We start from the raw sequence: 20,910 nt of genomic DNA, 5'->3' as shown, positions 1-20,910 counted from the left end.
CAGGTAATCTGCCTGCCTCTGCCTCCCAAATGCCAGGATTACAGGCATGAGAAACCATACCCAACCAGACACTGACAGTCTGTGGCTGGCAACAGTGACCCAGGGTCTACAGGGAAAGTCACCTGGTGCTTCCTGTACTATGTTTAACAAGGTGGGAAGTCTACTGAGTACTGGGAAGATTTCTCTTTAAAAGCAGCAGCAAGGTTTGGCCTAGATACATATCTGAGTTAAATATTTGTTTGCTCAGAAATCTGGGGCCCAGGAGAGCCTATTCTCTGTGGATCACGAGGTGTGTTAACTGCAGGCAGGGTCCTGAGAAGAGCAGACTGGGGGAACTGAAGTTAAATCGGAGCCTGGAGGGGCAAAGACCTGGGATTTTTCGTCCCATCTAACAGAGTTCACAAAGGGGAAGGGGCAGCAGAGAAAAAGAATATGAGAAAAAGTAGGAGACCGTACGCAGGACAAACGAAAACAGTGGGAAGAAAGGGTGAGGATTTCATCTCATGTTGACAAGGACCTGCTGGGAAAGACAATCCTGAGAATTAAAAATAATAGGAAGACTCCGCAGCACGTCACCCGAAGCACGTTCTTTCTCTGTTCTCTCATCTCCGTGGACCCCTCCCTTTCTCCTGTGGGAGAGAGCCCCTTTCCCTACAGTCCTCTCAAGGCTGCAGAGAATCCTACACTTGCACGTCAACCCCCAGCTGTGCCCAGAGAGCAGGTGGAGCCCTCCGCAGCCCCATGTGCCTCCAGCCTTCGCCACCGCTACCCCTCACCACTGCCACTGCAGCCCTTCTGTTTCTCCCAGCCCCCTCTGTCCTGTGTCCCCACCCCCACCAAACACACATGGCCTGAGCTAAAAACCTCAGCCATGGTGGGCTGGATAAGCAAAGGGTATTAAACGATACAGCAGGAGACAGAGGATAAAACTGTTTGTAACCAAGGCTGAAGAACTACTCATATGACCCACCTCAAGGTACCAGCTTCCTTCCAACTTAGAAAAGCCACCAGGTTCAAGAGTGAAAGGTGGGAGCCCTACAGACCTAGTGGGGCACAGCACCGGCCCTCGCCTTCCCCTCACCTTGGAGTCGTAGGCCGACTGCTTGATCACCTCGGGTGCCATCCAGAACGGGGTGCCCACAAAGGTGTTCCTTTTGATCTGGGTGTCGGTCAGCTGGCCAGCCACGCCAAAGTCCGCCAGCTTCACCTCACCGTGCTCAGACAGCAGGACGTTGGCCGCTGCAAAGGAAAGCCAAGGGCGCCCTAGACGGCGTGGACTCACGACTCCGTGCACTGCCGCAAGGAACACGCGCTTCTTGTCCCCAGCCAGGTGGCAAGCCCGAGAACAGGCACCAGAGCTACACTTTTTGTCAGACCCCCTCAGAGCCAGCTCAGCCCAGGCAAGGCTTGATTTTGCGCAAACAATTATAGTCCACTAAAGGACCTTTAAAAAAACAAAGAGCCAGAGAAAACGGCTTTGCTGAATGAAGCCGAGCCAGCAGAGAAGTAAGCGGAGCCCACGAGGAAACCCCGCGGCCACCCACCTCCACCTTCAGTGTCTCAAAGGCAAGAAAACGGATGTGCTCTTACCTTTAATGTCTCTATGGATTTTCTTCTCTGAATGGAGATAATCAAGTCCTTTCAGTATTTCTCTTAATATAGTAGCGATCTGGGTTTCATCTAACGAGCCAGGTTCTAACTAAGAAGAGAACAAATTCTTAAAGTTACTTAAATTTTATCTTATGAGCACTCTGAGACAAAACAGAAGCACCTCCATGTTAATGAACAAGGATAAAAACTTAAATCTTCTTCACTTAAAACACATGATTTTGCCCAAACAATTACAGTCCACTAAAAGACCCTTAAAAAATACAAAGAGCCAGAAAAAAACAGCTTTGCTGAATGAAGCCAAGCCAGCAGAGAGGCAAAGCAGAGCCCATGAGGAAACCCCGCAGCCCTGCCTGCACCTGCCGCTGACCACAGGGCACCCCGCAGGCCCTGGCAGGAGCCAGGCACAGGCTGGGGGATTTCACTCCAGGAAACAAACAGCCCAGAAACTCACAGAGCAGCCAGGATCTGCCCTAACATATGTGGTTCCCTTACCAGAAGGCTCGCCCCTGGTACCCAAAAACACCTAGGAAAGAAAGCCAAGGAGCCAACGGCCTCCGAGACCTTTGTACTAGAATTTTAAAAATCTGCAGCTAAAGCTCTCCAACTTTCGGGGAATGCAGCTGCAAGAGCTTAAATCCTAATAATTTGGGATTTGTTATATAACAGATATTATATAATAAAATTGCTATTTATTAATCCCTGAGGTAATTGTTTCTATGGTTTGTAACAGTGTCTGAGTATGTAAATTGGGTACATTAGCCTCCTGGAAGTTTATCTTTTCCCCGAAAACAAACCTAGCAACTGCTACTATTACTGTGAGAAAGAAGTTTTTTTAAATTATTTATTTTATTTCTTATTAAATTTTTTTGTAGAGATGGGATTTCGCAGTGTGGCCCAGGCCAGTCCTAAACTTCTGGGCTCAAGTGATCCTCCCAGCTCAGCCTCCCAAAGTGCACAGATTATAAGCATGAGCCACTGTACCAGGCCTAAGAAGTTTCCTCTCAAAGGGGCTTTCTTTCCTTAATGAATCAAATCTGTGCAGGCTATACTAAAAAAAAAAAAAAAAAAAAAAAAAAAAAACACCTTCCTTCTCTCTCCCTGCAACAGCAGTGGAAACTGCAGGCCCGTCATCCTGATGGCTGTCTATCATCCGGGACCCATCCTCTAATACTACAAAGACAGATCCGGCCTATCTTGAAAATCACCATCCACCTAAATGCCCTGTGCTTATAGGAGGGGTGGGGAAAGAGTGCTTATCACAGCGACTTTGCTGCATAACCACAGTGGGGATGAGGGAGCAAGTGCTAAATGGCTGTACAAATTCTTTTAAAAAAAAAAAAAAAAGTCTGCATTTACTACGTTTCGAGGATGACTTCAACTGTGCTTGTGATATATGCTGGTTATCTGTGAGCACTGCATCAAAACCCAACAGGAAGCCAAGTTTTACGCAAGTGAATCTCAGACCAGGACAGTACAGCCGTCTCCACCTGGCTTCCACTACCTGATGTGTGGACTGGAGGCCACAGAAGTCGCTTGCAGGGGAGTTCAGAGGAGACACCCCTGGTACAGGCCAGCCCCACCTCCACACGCTGGCAGCACCGGCAAGCGGTAAAGTGTGTGCTCCCCTGGGCATGACCATGCTCCCACATCCAACACCCGACCTCAGTAATCACAGCCTGCCCCCTACTTCCAAAATGAAAATATTGTATGCTCATTGTGGAAACTAAGTTGTCGTGTGAAATATTAAACAATGATGAGATAACAGCTCTACAAAAGTAAATAAAATCTGTTTTGGAAAATAAGCTACCGAACCGTTCTTAGGTGAGGTAATTCTAGGCATGATCCTTCATTGCTTCCTTCTATGAATGGATTTATTGGTTTCCCATCAAACGAAACAGCTGGTTTAAAAAGTAGAACTATAGATTGGGTGTGGTGGCTCATCCCTATAATCCCAGCACTTTGGGAGGTTGAGTGGGGGGGGTGGGGGAGATCGCTTGAGGTCAGGAGTTTGAGAACAGTGTGACCAACATAGTGAAACCCTATTTCTACTTAAAAAAAAAAAAAAATTGGCCTGGCATGGTGGCACACACCTGTAGTCCCAGTTACTTGGAAGGCTGAGACACAAGAATCATTTGTACCCAGGAGGTGGAAGTAGCAGTGAGCTGATTGTGCATACTGCACTCCAGCCTGGTGAACAGAGCAAGACTGTCTCAAAAAAAAAAAAAAAAAAAAAAAAAAAGAAAAGTAGATCAACAATTTTTAGTAATACATACGAAGCAAAAACACATAAGGAATAGTTTCATTCCTTTTTTAATACAGCTTGAAAGAAAAATAAATGGATACATACAACGGATTCTTTAAAACCCCGGCTTCCTGAAAAAAAGGTTTATATGTATTCTGCATCCAGTGTAATACTTACTAGATCTAGTGCGGAGCCTCCACCAAGATATTCCATTATTATCCATAGTTTTGTATCCTAAAACACAAAAACAGAAACCAATCATTTTCAAAGTGAATACAGGGAATTTTTTAATAATCAAAGGGTATTTTTCACTATTACATAGGAACTAGAAAGTTTTACAAACAAATACCAGCAAGGAAAGTACATTAAACTGAGAAGTGAGCATCGACCCCCAGAGTGCAGGGAAACCCCCAACATGATCTGGGCGGGAACCGTGGGAGGTGATCGGGGGCCCACACCAGACTCCAGGGCTCCAGCGAGTACGTTCCAGCCCCACTGTCCCAGGATCTCGGAAGGGGGACGAGGATGTTTCCATTTTTAGGCCACTTCACGGCGTGAGGGGGCCCTCAGGTACAGCCAGCGCTGAGAACCCACAGCCACTCGAAGCAGCGGCGTCACACACATCAGGGCAGCAGTGCCCAGGCAAGACCCTCTCCTCCACCTCCCTCCCACAGCACTGAGCTTCCCCACACCTCTACCATGTCTCCAGGTCCCTGTGAGCAGAGGGGCCACCTAGTGTGGCCTCTGACTCACTTGCCTGTTTGGTAGAAGGGCAGCCAATTCTAGCAGCTCCAAAAACTGCCACAATCTCCCCCTACTCAGGGAGCTTTCCGGAAAAGCAGACCTGGCCTAACATGCATGTCTGGGTCCTCTCAATGCCCCAGCTCCCCACGGTACCCAGCTCTGCACCTGTCTTCCCTGTGGTCTCTCTTGAAGCTCCTCAGCCCTCATGATTTCCAGAGTTTTCTTTTTAAAAACACAAATCCCAAAGTGCTACTCCCTGGAACACACACCCAAAAACCCCCCGCCCTCCTGGGGGAGGCAGGAAGTGTAGGGAACGGGGATGAGCCTGGGAAGGATCTGGATCCTGACTCCCGCTTCACAACCCAGAGACCCGGGCAGCTGTCTCCTGAGCTTCTGCACGAGGCCCTGGCCAAGAGCCTGGCCATGGCGAGCAGCCAAGAACCCACGGCTGGCACAGGACGCCACAGTCAGAGTGCGGGTTCACGGTGGGTTCATGGGGTTGGGACACCAGCCTGCTTTACTGCTGACTCAGGACTCGATGGTGATGTTCGCACGCATGGAGGAAAAAAGAAAAAATCTTTCTGAGGTTCTTTGGCCCCTCAGGAGAGCACTGTGCCCAGCTCCTAGAATACCCGAGGAAGACCCCTTCGCTCGTCCCACTGCAGGTCTCACTGCGCTGACTCCAGCTTGGCTCACCCTTCCAGAACGCATCTCAACCTCCCAGGCCTTTTTGCTTTTGGAGTTTCCGCAAGTCAGGAAAATGCTTCACTTGTCTTCCCTCCCCACGCCCTGGGCAAACTTTACTTTTATATCGATTGCTCTGATTTTCATTTCAGGTTTATTTCTCTGCGTTTTCCACTTAACAGCAAACTCAAGTGCCCAGGGACGGTGCTGGCGTGCTCCAGCTCAGTAAATGTTAACTGTGGACCCCATGACCGAGAAAGGGTAACTCGTGTTGACTCTAGGGAGCCACTGATGGCAAGATTCACTGCGTTTATAAAATACACTCCTCTCAAAATCCCAACTAAATCCTGCCATCTGGAGTTGATTCTAAGACAGTCCAAATAAACAGTCCAAGTTTTAATGTATGTCAAATGCTTTTTAAGCTTTTAAATGCCCTTGACTTCTAAGATAATAAAGACAACTTCAGTCTTGATTGGACAAGGTGCAGAAGCTTCGAATGTGTCTGACACCCAACTCACAGGGCCAGGCATACTGCTCATTCACTAACCACCCAGTCAAAGGCACCTGTCTAGAGGAGGCTCGCTGATCCCAGTTTTGATTTCAGGGCAGCTTCCAGCACCAAGCGTGTCCTTCAGCACACCTTCATCTCACACACACACTCTCTTGCAGGCTTCCACAAGGCATGCTCCCGGGGAATTGGCAAGCCACAGTAAGCTCTTCCAGGAAAACACCAGTATCTTTTTGGATGGCACGGAAATCTACATCACTTTTCTCTTAGGAGGGCTGGGAACTTTGACATTCCTACTCCCACCCGCCTTTTAACAGCTGCTGTTTAACTGGATCCCATCCCTTCTATTTTCTGGGCAGTAAGTCTGCTCACAGCAAGGCAAGCTCCCAGCAGGGAGGTAATCTCCCCCAGCCTCTTCTCCCCCTGCAGCCAGCTGTCCAGTATGACACCCTGGGAAACAATCTTTTGCTGACTTAGGGGACTGAGTGTCACCAGGCAGCTCCCTGAAGCAGCAAGACACAAGTAACCACCCCACTGTTCATCTGCACTTCCAAAGCTCCACCCTCCTCAGTTCACTGCTGCTCTCAATCTGACCACCAAGGTAAGTCACTATCTGCCAGGCAAACAAAATAACTGTCACCTGGCTACTTTCTCCTTTAAGGAGCCCTCGCAGGACACATCAACCAGGTTTTCTGTGTCACCTGGATCCCTCCCAGGATGTGCAAGCAACAACAGAACATCCAGAAGCTCTCCACCCAGAGCAAACCACTCCTCAGGACCAAAGCCACCTGCTTCCTGGAGAGGAAGATGGAGAAAAAAGACAGCTTTGCCTGTTTAACCTCCAGCTCCTTCCTGGTAGCAGACACGGTGGGTGGGAAGGCTACCCAGACACGAGGCTCACCAGACTCGAGGGCACTCAGGAAACTGGCTCAAGTCCTCATTCAGGTCACTGCATCTCAAATACCTGGGCTGTGCCTGTGACTCACACTCCAGCACCAACAACCACGGGGTGGAACGTCATGTCAGGAAAAGCTCCACTCTGGGTGGAACCTGCTTTTCAACTTCACTGGGTGTATAACCACCTGAGGGGTTCACTGTGCTCACTGCCTAGATACAGCTGATTCATCAAGACAGGGAAACTGCAATCAAGAAAGAGCAATTCACCCAGAGTTGGCTGAGCAGGAGACTGGAGTTTTATTATAACTCAAATCAGTCTCTCCAAACATTTAGGAGCAGAGTTTTTAAGGATAATTTGGTGGGTGGGGGGAAGCCAGTGAGCCGGAAGTGCTGACTGGTCAGAGATGAAACCGTAAGGAGTCGGAGCTGTCTTCCTGTGCTCAGTCAGGTCCTGGGTGGGGGGCCACAAGATCAGATGAGCCAGTTTACTGATCTGGATGGTGCCAGCTGATCCATCAAGTGCAGGGTCTGCAAAATATCTCAAGCATTGATGTCAGGAGCAGTTTAGAGGGAGTCAGAATCTTGTAGCCTCCAGCTACATGACTCCTAAACCATCACTTCTGACCTTGCGGCCAATGTTAGTCCTACAAAGGCAATCTAGTCTCCAGTCAAGAAAGAGGTCTGCTTTGGGAAAGGGCTGTTATCGTCTTCGTTTAAACTATAAATACTAAGTTGTGCTCCCAAAGTTAGGTCAGCCTGTGCCCAGGAATGAACAAGGACGGCTTGGAGGTTAGAAGCAAGATGGAGTCAGTTAAGTTAGATCTATTCACTGTCTCAGTCATAATTTTGCAAAGGTGGTTTCAGGTGTGCAACCATTCTAGCTGCCGAAGCTCGGTCCTGGGGACCTGATGGAGCCCAGTGGACGTGGGCAGCAGCTGCACCACCACCTGGCATCCCTGGGGCTCTCTGCCTGTGCTCCGCATGCACCAGCCACTAATGGAGGAAGACCCTAACAACCAACACCAGCCACCAAGGACGGCACCTTTCCCCTCCTTCCTCCCTGACACAGAAATGGAAGTGGAGGAGGGGGAGAGTGGACAGTGACCTCAAAGACCATGACAGAGAAAGGCTGACCTCGTAGCCCAGGTTAAACATCATCTTAGGGTTTCCCTTAGAAGTAGTGGGACGTCACAGAAGCAGAGGCGAGGAGGCAGCCCATTCTCCAGGGCCTGTCACTTTTCCTCCTGCCTCGGGGTAAGGTGCACCCCCCTGGGCAGAGCAAGCACCCTCCTAAGCTCGGCCCACCCCACCTTCCTGCTCCCAGCATCACTTCCTTGGCTGTTTTTCAAGGTCACAAAGAGCCCTAAAGCCAGGGGTTCTGCTTTGCTCCTCTCCTTCCTGGCCAGAATTCCCAAACTGCTAGTCTCAGCTGCTAGTCTCGCTTTCCTACTGAAAGAGAAAGCTGCTAGGAATAAACCTTGCCTGCCTCACCATGTGGATCAGAAAAGAGATGCTGTGGCCATTATGAAAAAGGGGATGGAGAGAAGCAGGGGTGGCTGGCAAGATCACCAAACAGGAACAGCTCCAGTCTGCAGCTCCCAAAGAGATCAACACAGAAGGCAGGTGATTTCTAAATTTCCAACTCAGGTACCCATCTCATCTCTTTGGCACTGGTTACACAGTGGGTGCAGCCCATGGAGGGCGGGCCAGCGAAAGGAGAGTGCAACATCACCTCACCCAGGAAGCACAAGGGGTCAAGGAACTCCTCGCCTAGCCAAGGGAAGCCGTGAGGGACTGTGCCGGGATGTTACGGCCCAGAAACTACGCTTTTCCCATGGTCTTAACAACCCGCACACCAGGAGATTCCCTCCAGTGCCTATGCCACCAGGGCCCTGGGTTTCAAGCACAAAACTGGGCAGCCATTTGGACAGACACTGAGCTAGTGGCAGGAGTTTTTTAATACCCCAGTGGCGCCTGGAACGTCAGCAAGACAGAACCATTCACTCCCCTGGAAAGGGGGCTGAAGCCAGGAAGCCAAGTGGTCTAGCTCAGCAGATCCCACCCCTACGGAGGCCAGCAAGCTAAGATCCACTGGCTTGAAACTGTCGCTGCCAGCACAGCAGTCTGAAGACAACCTGGGACAGCGGTCTGAAGCTAAGCTTGGTGGGGGGAGGTGCATCTGCTTTACTGAGGCTTGAATAAGTGGTTTTCCCCTTCACAGTGTAAACAAAGCCACCTGGAAGTTCAAATTGGCTGGAGCCCATCACAGCTCCGCAAAACTGCTGTAGCCAGACTGCCTCTCTAGATTCCTCCTCTCTGGGCAAGGCGTCTCTGAAAGAAAGGCAGTAGCCCCAGTCAGGGGCTTACAAATAAAACTCCCATCTCCCTGGGACAGAGTACCTAGGGGAAGGGGTGGCTGCGGGCGCAGCTTCCTGCCTGCTGGCTCCGTAGAGAGCCACGAATCTCCCATCACAGCGCTCGAGCTCTGCGAAGGTACAGACTGCCTCTTCAAGTGGGTCCCTGACACCCGTGCCTCCTGATGGATGGAGAGACACCTCCCAGGAGGGGTCGACAAACACTTCATACAGGAGAGCTCCAGCTGGCATCTGGAGGGTGTCTCTCTGAGACAAAGCTTCCAAAGGAAGGAACAGGCAGCAATCTTTGCTGTTCTGCAGCCTCTGCTGGTGATACCCAAGCAAACAGGATCTGGAGTAAACCTCCAGCAAACTCTAGCAGACCTGCAACAGAGGGGCCTGTTAGAAGGAAGACTAACAAACAGAAAGCAATAGCATTAACATCAACAAAAAGGATGTCCACACAGAAATGCCATCCAAAGGCCACCAACATCAAAGATCAATGGTAGATAAATTCACAAAGATGAGGAAAAACCAGCACAAAAAGGCTGAAAATTCCAAAAACTAGAACACCTCTTCTCCTCAAAAGACCACAACTTCTCACCAGCAAGGGAACAAAACTGGACAGATAATGAGTCTGATGAACTGACAGAAGTAGGTTTCAGAAGGTGGGTAATAACAAGCTCTGCCACGCTAAAGGAGCATTTTCTAACCCAATGCAAGGAAGCTAAGAACCCTGAAAAAAGGTTAGACAAACTGCTAACTAGAATAACAAGTTTAGAGAAGAACAAAAAGGACATGATGGAGCTGAGAAACACAGCATGAGAACTTCACGAAGCATACACAAGTATCAACAGCCGAATCGAGCAAGCAGAAGAAAGGGTATCAGAGACTGAATATCAACTTAATGAAATAAAAGTGCAAAAACAAGATTAGAGAAAAAAGAATGAAAAGGAACGACCAAAGCCTCCAAGAAATATGGGACTATGTGAAAAGACCAAACCTACATTTGATTGGTGTACCTGAAAGTGACAGGGAGAATGGAACCAAGTTGGAAAACACTCTTCAGGACATTATTCAGGAGAACATCCCCAACCCACAAGACAGGCCAACATTCAAATACAGGAAACAGATCACTATAAAGATACTCTTCCAGAAGAGCAACCCCAAGACACATAATCGTCAGATTCACCAAGGTTGAAAAGAAGGAAAAAAATGTTAAGGACAGCCAGAGAAAAAGGTCAGGTTACTCACAAAGGGAAGCCCATCAGACTAACAGCCGATCTCTGCAAAAACCTTACACGCCAGAAGAGTGGGGAGCAATATTCAACATTCTTAAAGAATTTTGAACCCAGAATTTCATATCTAGCCAAGCTTCATAAGCAAAGGAGAAATAAAATCCCTTACAGACAAGCAAATGCTGAGAGAGTCTGTCACCACCAGGCCTGCCTTACAAGAGCTCCTGAAGAAGTACTAAATGTAGAAAGGAAAAACCGGTACCAGCCACTGCAAAAACATACCAAACTGTAAAGACCATGGACACTATGAAGAAACTACATCAACTAATGGGCAAAATAACCAGCTAGCATCATAATGCCAGGATCAAATTCACACATAACAATAGTAACCTTAATGTAAACGGGCTAAATGTCCCAGTCAAAAGACACAGACTGGCAAATTGGATAGAGTCAAGACCCATCTGTGTGCTGTATCCGGGAGACCCATCTCCCCTGCAAAGATACACAAAGGCTCAAGATAAATGGATGCAGAAATATTTACCAAGCAAATGGAAAGCAAAAGAAAAGCAGGGGTTGCAATCCTAGTCTCTGATAAAACAGACTTTAAACCAACAAACATCAAAAAACACAAAGAAGGGCGTTACATAATGGTAAGGGGATCAATGCAACAAGAAGAGCTAACTATCTTAAATATATATGCACCCAGTGCAGGAGCACCCAGGTTCATAAAGCAAGTTCTTAGAGACCTGCAAAAAGACTTAGACTCCCACACAATAATAGTGGGAGATTTTAATACCCCACTGTCAATGTAAGTCAGATCAACAAGACAGAAAATTAACAACGACATTCAGGACTTGAACTCGGCGCTGAACCAAGTGGACCTAATCGACATCTACAGAACTCTTCACCCCAAATCAACAGAATATACATTCTTCTCAGCACCATATTGCACTTATTCTAAAACTGACTACATAATTGGAAGTAAAACACTTCTCAGCAAATGCAAAATAACAGAAATCATAACACTCTCAGAACACAGGGCAATCAAATTACAACTCGAGATTCTGAAACACACACGACTACATGGAAACTGAACAACCTGCTCCTGTATGACTACTGAGTAAGTAATGAAATTAAGGCAGAAATAAGTAAGTTCTTTCAAACCAGTGAGAACAAAGACACAACATACCAGAATCTCTAGGGTACAGCTAAAGCCTAGGGTACAGCTAAAGCAATGTTTAGAAGGAAATTTATAGCACTTAATGCCCACAGGAGAAAGCAGGAACGATCTAAAACTGACACCCTAACATCACAATTAAAAGAACTGGGGAAGCAAGAGCAAACAAATTCAAAAGCTAGCAGAAGATAATAACAAAAATCAGAGCAGAACCGAAGGAGACAGAGACATGAAAACTCCTTCAAAAACAAAAATTTTGATGAATCCAGGAGCTAGTTTTTTCAAAAGATTAACAAAACAGCTAGACCACTAGCCAGACTAACAGAGAAGAAAAGAGAGAAGAATCAAATAGACACAATAAAAAATGATAAAGGGATTATTACCACTGATCCCACAGAAATACAAACTACTATGAGAGAATACTATGAACACCTCCATGCAAATCAACTGGAAAATCCAGAAGAAATGGATAAATTTCTGGACAAATACACCCTACCAAGACTAACCCAGGAAGAAGCTGAATCCCTGAATACACCAATAACAAATTCTCAAATTGAGGCATTAATAGCCTACCAACCAAAAAAAGCCCAGGACCAGACAGATTCACAGCCGAATTCTACCAGAGGTGCAAAGAGAAGATAGTACCATTCTTTCTTTTTTTTTTTTTTTTTTTTTTTTTTTTTTTTGAGACGGAGTTTCGCTCTTGTTACCCAGGCTGGAGTGCAATGGCGCGATCTCGGCTCACCGCAACCTCCGCCTCCTGGGTTCAGGCAATTCTCCTGCCTCAGCCTCCTGAGTAGCTGGGATTACAGGCACGCGCCACCATGCCCAGCTAATTTTTTTGTATTTTTAGTAGAGACGGGGTTTCACCATGTTGACCAGGATGGTCTCGATCTCTCGACCTCGTGATCCACCCGCCTCGGCCTCCCAAAGTGCTGGGATTACAGGCTTGAGCCACCGCGCCCGGCCAGTACCATTCTTTCTCAAACTATTCCAAACAACAGAAAAAGAAAGACTCCTCCCTAACTCATTTTATGAGGCCAGGATCATCCTGATACCAAAACTGGCAGACACACAAGTTAAAAAGAAAATTTCTGGCCAAAATCCCTGATGAACATCAATGTGAAAATCCTCAATAAAATACTGGCAAACCAAATCCATCAGCACATCAAAAAGATTACCACTCATGATCAAGTCAGCTTCATCCCTGGCATGCAAGGCTGGTTCAACATACGCAAATCAATAAACATAATCCATCACATAGACAGAAACGAGACAAAAAACCACATGACTATCTCAATATATGCAGAAAAGGCCTTCGATAAAATTCAACACTCCTTCATACTAAAAACTCTCAATAAACTAGGTACTAATGGAACATATCTCAAAATAGTAACAACTATTTATGAAAAACCCACAGCTAATATCATACTAAACAGGCAAAAGCTGGAAGCTCTCCCTTTGAAAACTGGTACGAGATAAGGATGCCCTCTCGCACCACTCCTATTCAGCATACCATTGGAAGTTCTAGCCAGGGCAGTCAGGCAAGGGTATTCAAATAGGAAGAGAGGAAGTCAAACTGTCTCTGTTTGCAGATGACATGATTGTATATTTAGAAAACCCTTTGTCTCAGCCCAAAATCTACTTAAGATGATAAGCAACTTCAGCAAAGTCTCAGGACATAAAATCAATGTGCAAAAATCACAAGATTCCTATATACCAAGAATAGACAGCAAAATCATAAGTGAATTCTCATTCACAATTGCTACAAAGAGAATAAAATACCTAGGAATACAACTTACAAGGGATGTGAAGAACCCCTTCAAGGAGAACTACAAACCACTGCTCAAGGAAATCAGAGAAGACACAAACAAATGGAAAAACACTCCATGCTCATGGATAGGAAGAATCAGTATTGTCAAAATGGCCATACTGTCCAACATAATTTATAGATTTCAATGTAATCCTCATCAAGCTACTGTTGACTTTCTTCACATACTTAGAAAAAACTACTTTAAATTTCATATGGTACCAAAAAAGAGCCCATATAACCAAAACAATCCTAAGCAAAAAGAACAAAGCTGGAGGCATCATGCTACCTGACTTCAAACTATACTACAAGGCTACAGTAACCAAAACAGCATGGTACTGGTACCAAAACAGAGATACAGACCAATGCAACAGAACAGAGGCCTCAGAAATAACACCACACACCTACAACCATCTGATCTTTGACAAATCTGACAAAAACCAAGCAATGGGGAAATACGATTCCCTATTTAATAAACGGTGTTGGGAAAACTGACTAGCCATATGCAGAAAACTGAAACTGGACCCCTTCGTTACACCTTACACAAAAATTAGCTCTAGATGGATTAAAGACTTAAGCATTAAAACCTAAAACCATAAACCCCTAGAAGAAAACCCAGGCAATACCATTCAGGACACAGGCATGGGCAAAGACTTCATGACTAAAAACCAAAAGCAATGGCATCAAAAGCCAAAACTGACAAATGGGATTTAATTAAACTAAAGAGCTTCTGCACAGCAAAAGAAAATATCATCGGAGTGAACAGGCGACCAACAGAATGGGAGAAAATGTTTGCAATCTACCCATCTGACAAAGGGCTAATATCTGGAATCTACAAAGTACTTTGACAAATTTACCCCAAAAAAAAAAAAAAAAAAAAAAAAAAAAAAACCAACCCCATCAAAAAGTGGGTGAAGGATATGGACAAACATTTCTCAAAAGACAACATTTATGTAGCCAATAAACGTGGGAAAAAGCTCATCATCACTGGTCATTAGAGAAATGCAAATCAAAACCCCACTGAGATACCATCTCATACCACTTAGAATGGCGATCATTAAAAAGTCAGGAGATAACAGATGCTGGAGAGGGTGTGGAGAAATAGGAATGCTTTTACACTGTTGGTGGGAGTGTAATTAGTTCAACCATTGTGGAAGACAGTGTGGCAATTCAAGGATCTAGAACCAGAAATACCATTTGACCCAGCAATCCCATTACTGAGTATATACCCGGAGGATTATAAATCATTCTACTATAAAGAAACATGCCCACGTATGTTTACTGCAGCACTGTTCACAATAGTAAAGACTTGTAACCAACCCAAATGCCCATTAGTGATAGACTGGATAAAGAAAATGTGGCACATATACATCATGGAATACTACGTAGCCATAAAAAGGGATGAGTTCATGTCCTTTGCAGGGACATGGATGAAGCTGGAAACCATCATTCTCAGCAAACAAAGGAACAGAAAACCAAACACCGCACGTTCTCACTCATAAGTAGTAATTAAACAATGAGAACACTGGACACAGGGAGGGGAACATCACACACCAGGGCCTGTCTGGAGGTGGGGGTCAAGGGGAGGGATAACATTAGGAGAAGTACCTAATGTAGATGATGGGTTGATGGGTGCAGCAAACCACCATGGCACACGTATACCTAAGTAACAAACCTGCACATGCTGAGGACGTATCCCAGGACGGAAGGATGGGAGAGGGGAGGGGGAAGGGGAGAGGGAGGGAGGAAGGGAGGATAGGTGGGTCTCAGAGTCTTCTGGTGCCCATACATAATGTGGGCTGTACCCGCACCACACCCCTGCAGCAATGCACCAGCAAGGCAGAACAACAGTCAACACAGGCCCCAGAAGAGGGCCCTGAAATACGCCTCCTTCGAGATCCCATGGAATCGTTTCTACCAGCACCAATCCTGAGGAAGAAACGTTCAAAGGGGAACACACAGATAAGCTTGCAAAAGTTAAGAGACAGGCTTTGAGGGGTGCAGGCAAGGGTCTCCTTTTCAGCTGCACCAGGGGTCCTCCACCCCAGCACTGACTTTTGAGGCTGCTCAGCTCTGCTGCGGGCCTCCTCATACACTGCAGGGTGTTTAGCAGCACCCCTGGCTCTGCCCACTAGATGCTGGAGACACACCCCCAGTTCTGATGACTGAAAATGTCTCCAAACATCGTCAATGTCCCCCAGGGGGCAAAATCACCCAACTGGGAACCCCTGAACTATACTAAATCCACGATGGACGTTGGTAAGTCTGACATGGTTCCTGGACCAGAAGCACTGTCCAGCCATTCTCCTGCATCTCGGCTTATACACTGAAACTCCCGCAGCAGGAAGATGAGCATTTACCAGGACACATCAGGCAAGTCATTTAAACCCTCTAAATTTCTCATCCATAACAAGATGTGAATAAGATCTCTCTTGGAACTTGCAATCTCACAGTTCCAAGTGACAATAAAATGAGATCATGAGTAGGAGACCACTTGGCAAAGTTCATGGTGCTCAACAGATGCAAAGTGCAATCAGCATTATCAGCCTCATTGCCCAGAAATGCCTCCGAATAATCTGGTAAAACCAAAAGGGCCCAATTAACAAGACTAAGTAGTTCCCGAGCAAAATGAAGCCTGGTACAATGATTCACGTATTCTGCACCGGAGGCCTCGAGGCAGGAGTGTCTGAGTGGTGGCCTGTTCTCCGGGAAGGTCCAAGCTCTGTCCTGCAGATGTGGAATCACTGTCCTCATAAAACCTTCCAAATCATGACTTCTAAGGCACTCCTTCCCCAAGACAAATAAACCAGCAGGCTTCTCAACACAAAGAGGACTTTAATCTGAATAATTTCATGTTTTTTAAAATAACCCCAAATAACCTAAGTCATGAATGACCTCATGATACAATTTTCTCATCAGGGAAATAAAAGTATTCATTAAATTAATAAATTCAAGAGTCAAAATTTGAAAGGTACCAAAGTGTATACAGTGAGACCCGCCCACCATGGGTCCCCATCACCCAGCAAACCAACCCTCCCTGCCCCAACAAGTCATCATGACATCTAAGTAACCTCAGAGAAAAACATTTATGCACATACAAGCAAATACCTACAAAATCTAACCCCCACTTTTACTCAAACTGTAACATTCTATACACACAGTTGTTTACTTTGCTTTTTACCTGAAGTTTTTTTCTTTTTGGGGGGTGGGGGGGGTGGGGATGAAGTTTCACCCTTGTTGCCCATGCTGGAATGCAGTGGCATGATCTCAGCTCACCACAACCTCTGCCTTCTGGGTTCAAGTGATTCTCCTGCCTCAGCCTCCTGAGTAGCTGGGATTATAGGCATATGCCACTACACCCGGTTAATTTTGTATTTTTAGTAGAGATGGGGTTTCTCTATGTTGGCCAGGCTGGTCTCGAACTCCCGACCTCAGGTAATCCACCCTCCTCGGCCTCCCAAAGTGTGGGGATTACAGGCATGAGCCACCGCACCCAATCACCTAAAGTTTCTTGAAGAGCAGTCCCTATCAGTAAAGGTATTCCTCATTTTTAAAAACCATCATTAGCCCATGCCTTACTGAGCTCACAGTGTTTCCATGTTTTGCTCTGATGACCCAGGTGTCAAGGAAGAGCTGCACACTTGTCAGTTTTGCTAGGTCCTGGAAATAGACCTGTTGGGTGAAGGGACTCCATCTGAATTTTAACAGATACTGACAAGTCACCCTCCCAAGAGGCTGTCCCGTATACAGCCTCGGCAGTGTCTGAGGGGCTGATTTGCCCTTTCCCGAGCCACCGGTGTCATCAACCTTTTTTTTTTTTTTTTTTTTTTTGGTCATTTGTATGGGCTGAATTGTGCTTCCCTCTTCCACACATCCACGATTCACTTGCTGGAGTCCCAACTCCAATGCCACAGAAGAGAAGGTGACTCTTTAAAGAGGTGACTGAGTTGCAATGAGCTCATTAGGGTTGGCCCTGGTCCAACATGGCTGGTGTCATAAAAAGAGATAAGGACACAGACACACACAGGGGAAGACCAGGTGGGCATACAGAGAGAAGATGGTCGTCATTCGCAAGCCAAGGAGAGAGGCTTCAGAAGAAACCCACCCTACCAACACCTTTCCAGGTCTGTCAGCAAATGAATTCCTGTTGAAGCCTCCCAGTCTGCTGTACAGTGTTCGGGCAGCCCCAGCAAACTAAGGCAGTAATTCATTCACATACAAACGATGCTTCTGGGAACTTTTCTCTTTCTTCTATTGTAAGGCTGAACATCTTTATATATGGAAGAGTCCTGCGTATTTTCTTTCCTGTGAGCTGTTTATATCCTTTGTCCATTTTTCCATTGGGTTACCAACCTTTTATAAAAACTGGGAGTTTTTAACATATTAGAAAAATTCACCTTCTGTAATAGGAGCTGCAAACCACTAGCTTTTGCTTCTGGTAGTTTTTGCTTGCAGAAATTAATTTAATGTAGACATAACATCAATAACCATAGCACTTCCAGGCACACTGGCCCTGAAGCAGTTGGAAGTGCTTCCTAAGAACCCGGAATCGCTGACCAGAACGAGGACAATTCTCACAGGAGCTTGGCGGATGTCAGATGAACCCACAAACTTTTTTTTTTTTTTTAAAAAAGGACAAATGAGAAAGGGCAGATGCCACACAGTTAACAACGAAGATTTTAAAACAGGAATTCACAACTGCAGCTCTACTCGGCACCTGCAATGCCCTCGGCGGCCTCCACATTTCACCAGCTGTAACCAAAGGCTGAGAGGCATAAACGATGCAGCGGGCTTTATTAAAATTACGCAGGGTCACAGACTTCCTTAACAGTATAAGTTTTTGTAAAAGGTACCTTTCTGCACAGATGACATGTGTGACCTCAAAGCCTTAAGGCCTGGTTTGCATTCTGCCTCCACCCAGCCCAGCTCTGATGCCAACTATGGTAAGGCCTGGCCGTCCGCCTCTACTTCCCACTTGCCCCCAGGGCTGATTCACATGCTATTCAGAGGGGCTTTGATAAGAAGGAAGTCAGGCCGCCTACAAAGCAAGACTCATCAACTTGAACCACCAATACCGTGTTAACTCTAGAGTGTCCTCTGTCTGAACTACAGGCTTGCGAACCTGGGAGAAATCTGAGCCTATTGCCCATTTTACCTTCAGAGCAGCCCCTGACCATCTTCCAAGTGCAGGGACCATTCCTGACCTCAAAAGGCTTATCTGGTTGATCCTCAGGCTCACAGAGGCTAGGATTTCCTAACCGATTCATCTAACACATAACACACCTACTAGGTACCCGGGGTGGCTGAGGGGGAATGCAGAATGAGTAACCCCCTGGCCCCAGCTTTCAGGAACTTCTAGTGACAGAAAAGTGTGCAAATAAAATGCCTCAAGAGACAGGAAGACCCGGTTGGTCCGTCCGAACTCCAGGAGGGAGGCAACACCTGAGCTGTTCCCTGAAGGGCTTGACCTGCCAACCTGGGGCAGGGGGCGGGTGTGGGTTTCTCCCAGGCTCAGGGGCAGAAGACCAGCAGAAGGTGAGGAAAAGTCCTGCTGACTGAGTGCAGCTGGGAATGAGAGGGACATCCTTGAAGCCAACTGATGGAACTTAAAGTTAATTTAATAAACAATGGGAAGTCACGGAAACTTCTGCTGATAGAACAAACTATTGTAGCCACTGCCTACAACCATAAATACATGAGATGAAAAGGAAAATAAGAGCAATGAGAAAAAGCAGAGGGTCAGGGGAAGACCCAGAGCGGCTGCAGAAGGGGCACCGATGGGCACCCAAAGTGGACGGGCATGGAAAGAAAAGAAGCTGGAAGCTAGATGGTGCCATGCTCTATGTCCAGGATGGCCAGCTCTGCCAGGACAAGCAGCAGCAGCGGGTGGACAGGGGAGGGAAGGGAGATGGCTGCCTGCATTTCTGTGATAGTGAGGAATATTCTGGTGGGATATTCACCAAGCCAGCTGCTTCCTTTGCTGGCTCCTGTGTGCATAGATAAAAACCGTTTTCTCCCACTAATATGTCTTTTATCAGTTTACTGTAGGCCCCAAATGTTGAATCTAACAGAGTTTTTCCTTCCTGAAAAGTGACCTATTGCCAATTATTTAACTCAAAGGGCACGTTGACCATATGCAAGACACCCTAGGTAAATAAGGTCTGGTTCTGTCACTTAATCATCTTTAGTTAATGAGAGGACCCTGTAGTCACAGGAGAACATTACATCCCTGTGGGTCACTCTTCCTATGTTCTACCTTAGTTCCAAACTGCATCTGGAACTCTTACATTATCTCAGCAACACAATTAAAGGGTTGGGGGCAGGCCATACAACGCTTAATTGGAAGAATGTCCAGGGTCAAAGCTTCCACACAATCCATGCGGCCCGGCCTTCCATTTTCCCAGGTGATCATTATTAGAAAGGAATCACCAGCAGTAACAGCCTCTCATGTTGGAGAAAACCAGGACTGGACAATGTGGAAGGCAGGCCTCATCCTCCGTGGTGTTCGCCCAACTCAGGCACACAGCAGCTGAGTGTCTCCAACCCACTCCCACAGGGAAGGCAACCTACATTAAAAAAAAACAGAACACTGGAGTTTCTGTAGCAAATCACGTCACTACTACCTGAAGAAGCTTCCCGGAATGAAGGAGAAGCCAGATGGAGAATGATAAGTGTTCTCTGGAGAAAACAGAGCCACAATGATGCACGGTGGGGAGGTGGGGGATGCAGTGGGCAGCCCGGCACAGAAAGCTGGGTTGCTGCCTGGCTAGGTGCAGAAGGAAGCACTCACTGGTCATCCTTCCTTTCAGATGCCAGGCTCTGTGCTGGATGCCTGTCATACGTCATGTCACCAGTCTTCACCACGTTCCCATGAACTGGGGGTACAGCTGGCCCTCTTACAGAAGAATGCAGGAGCATGCCAGACCTGTACCCCTTTCTCATCTCCCTGTGAGCACCACCTTCTCTGCTGACCCTAAACTAATGTCCAAGTCTCCAACAGGTGGCTTAGTCACTATTTTTAGGGATGAGTATTGGGGAGGGGGAGATCACTGCCGATTAGGAAAGATCGGGGAGGGAGACCCCAGGCTTTCCTCTTCCAGTGGGCTGCAAATGCAGGAGGAAGAACTGCTTCAAAGCAAGGAATGTTTTCTTGTGCTGGCAACAAAGGTGAACCGGGAGAAAGGCCACTGAAACATCAACATCAACTTAAAAATAGGGGTGCACAATAAAATTTGAAACAACACGAAGAAAAGCAAAATGAAGCAGCTGAAAATTATTGGACCACATCCACACATCAAAGAAAAAAATCCAAACCACCACAAGTTAGCTACAAATATTACTGAAACACTGCAACACCAAGAGCTATACAAATCCAGCCAAAGATTTATTTAGAGAAAACCCCCAGCATTACACACATTCATTACTAAGCCAAAAAAATACTATGTGTTCAATCCAGAAGTCTAAGAAGGAAAGCAGAGAACAGAATTAATAAAGATACATGCATAAATAATAAAAAATATTGGGATGAGAAGTGAATCCAATCATTTTAAAATAAATAACCTCCAATTACTATAACCAAAGAAAACATAGGTAACACATTCATTTGCAATAGATCAATAAAAGGAGAAAACCTTGACAGGAAAAA

At 46.4% G+C, this 20,910-nt stretch overlaps 1 protein-coding gene across 3 annotated transcripts in view; it reads right to left on the bottom strand.

Annotated features, from left to right (window-relative positions):
• The window catches only part of STK24 (serine/threonine kinase 24), a 127,179-nt gene that overhangs the window by 21,604 nt on the left and 84,665 nt on the right, over positions 1–20,910 (bottom strand). For all 3 annotated transcript variants that reach the window (XM_039473412.2, XM_039473411.2, XM_074387522.1), the window contains exons 3-5: positions 4,031–4,087; positions 1,591–1,699; positions 1,082–1,239 (exon numbers count right to left, since the gene is read on the bottom strand). In XM_039473412.2, coding sequence (XP_039329346.1) covers positions 1,082–1,239; positions 1,591–1,699; positions 4,031–4,087 — 324 coding nt within the window. The remainder of the gene's footprint in view (positions 1–1,081; positions 1,240–1,590; positions 1,700–4,030; positions 4,088–20,910) is intronic.

This window comes from Saimiri boliviensis, chromosome 16 (assembly GCF_048565385.1).
Source record: "Saimiri boliviensis isolate mSaiBol1 chromosome 16, mSaiBol1.pri, whole genome shotgun sequence".
In the NCBI taxonomy this organism is placed as follows: domain Eukaryota; kingdom Metazoa; phylum Chordata; class Mammalia; order Primates; family Cebidae; genus Saimiri; species Saimiri boliviensis.
Note: the sequence above shows the minus strand (reverse complement) of the source record. Positions and strands in the feature narration are given on the sequence as shown.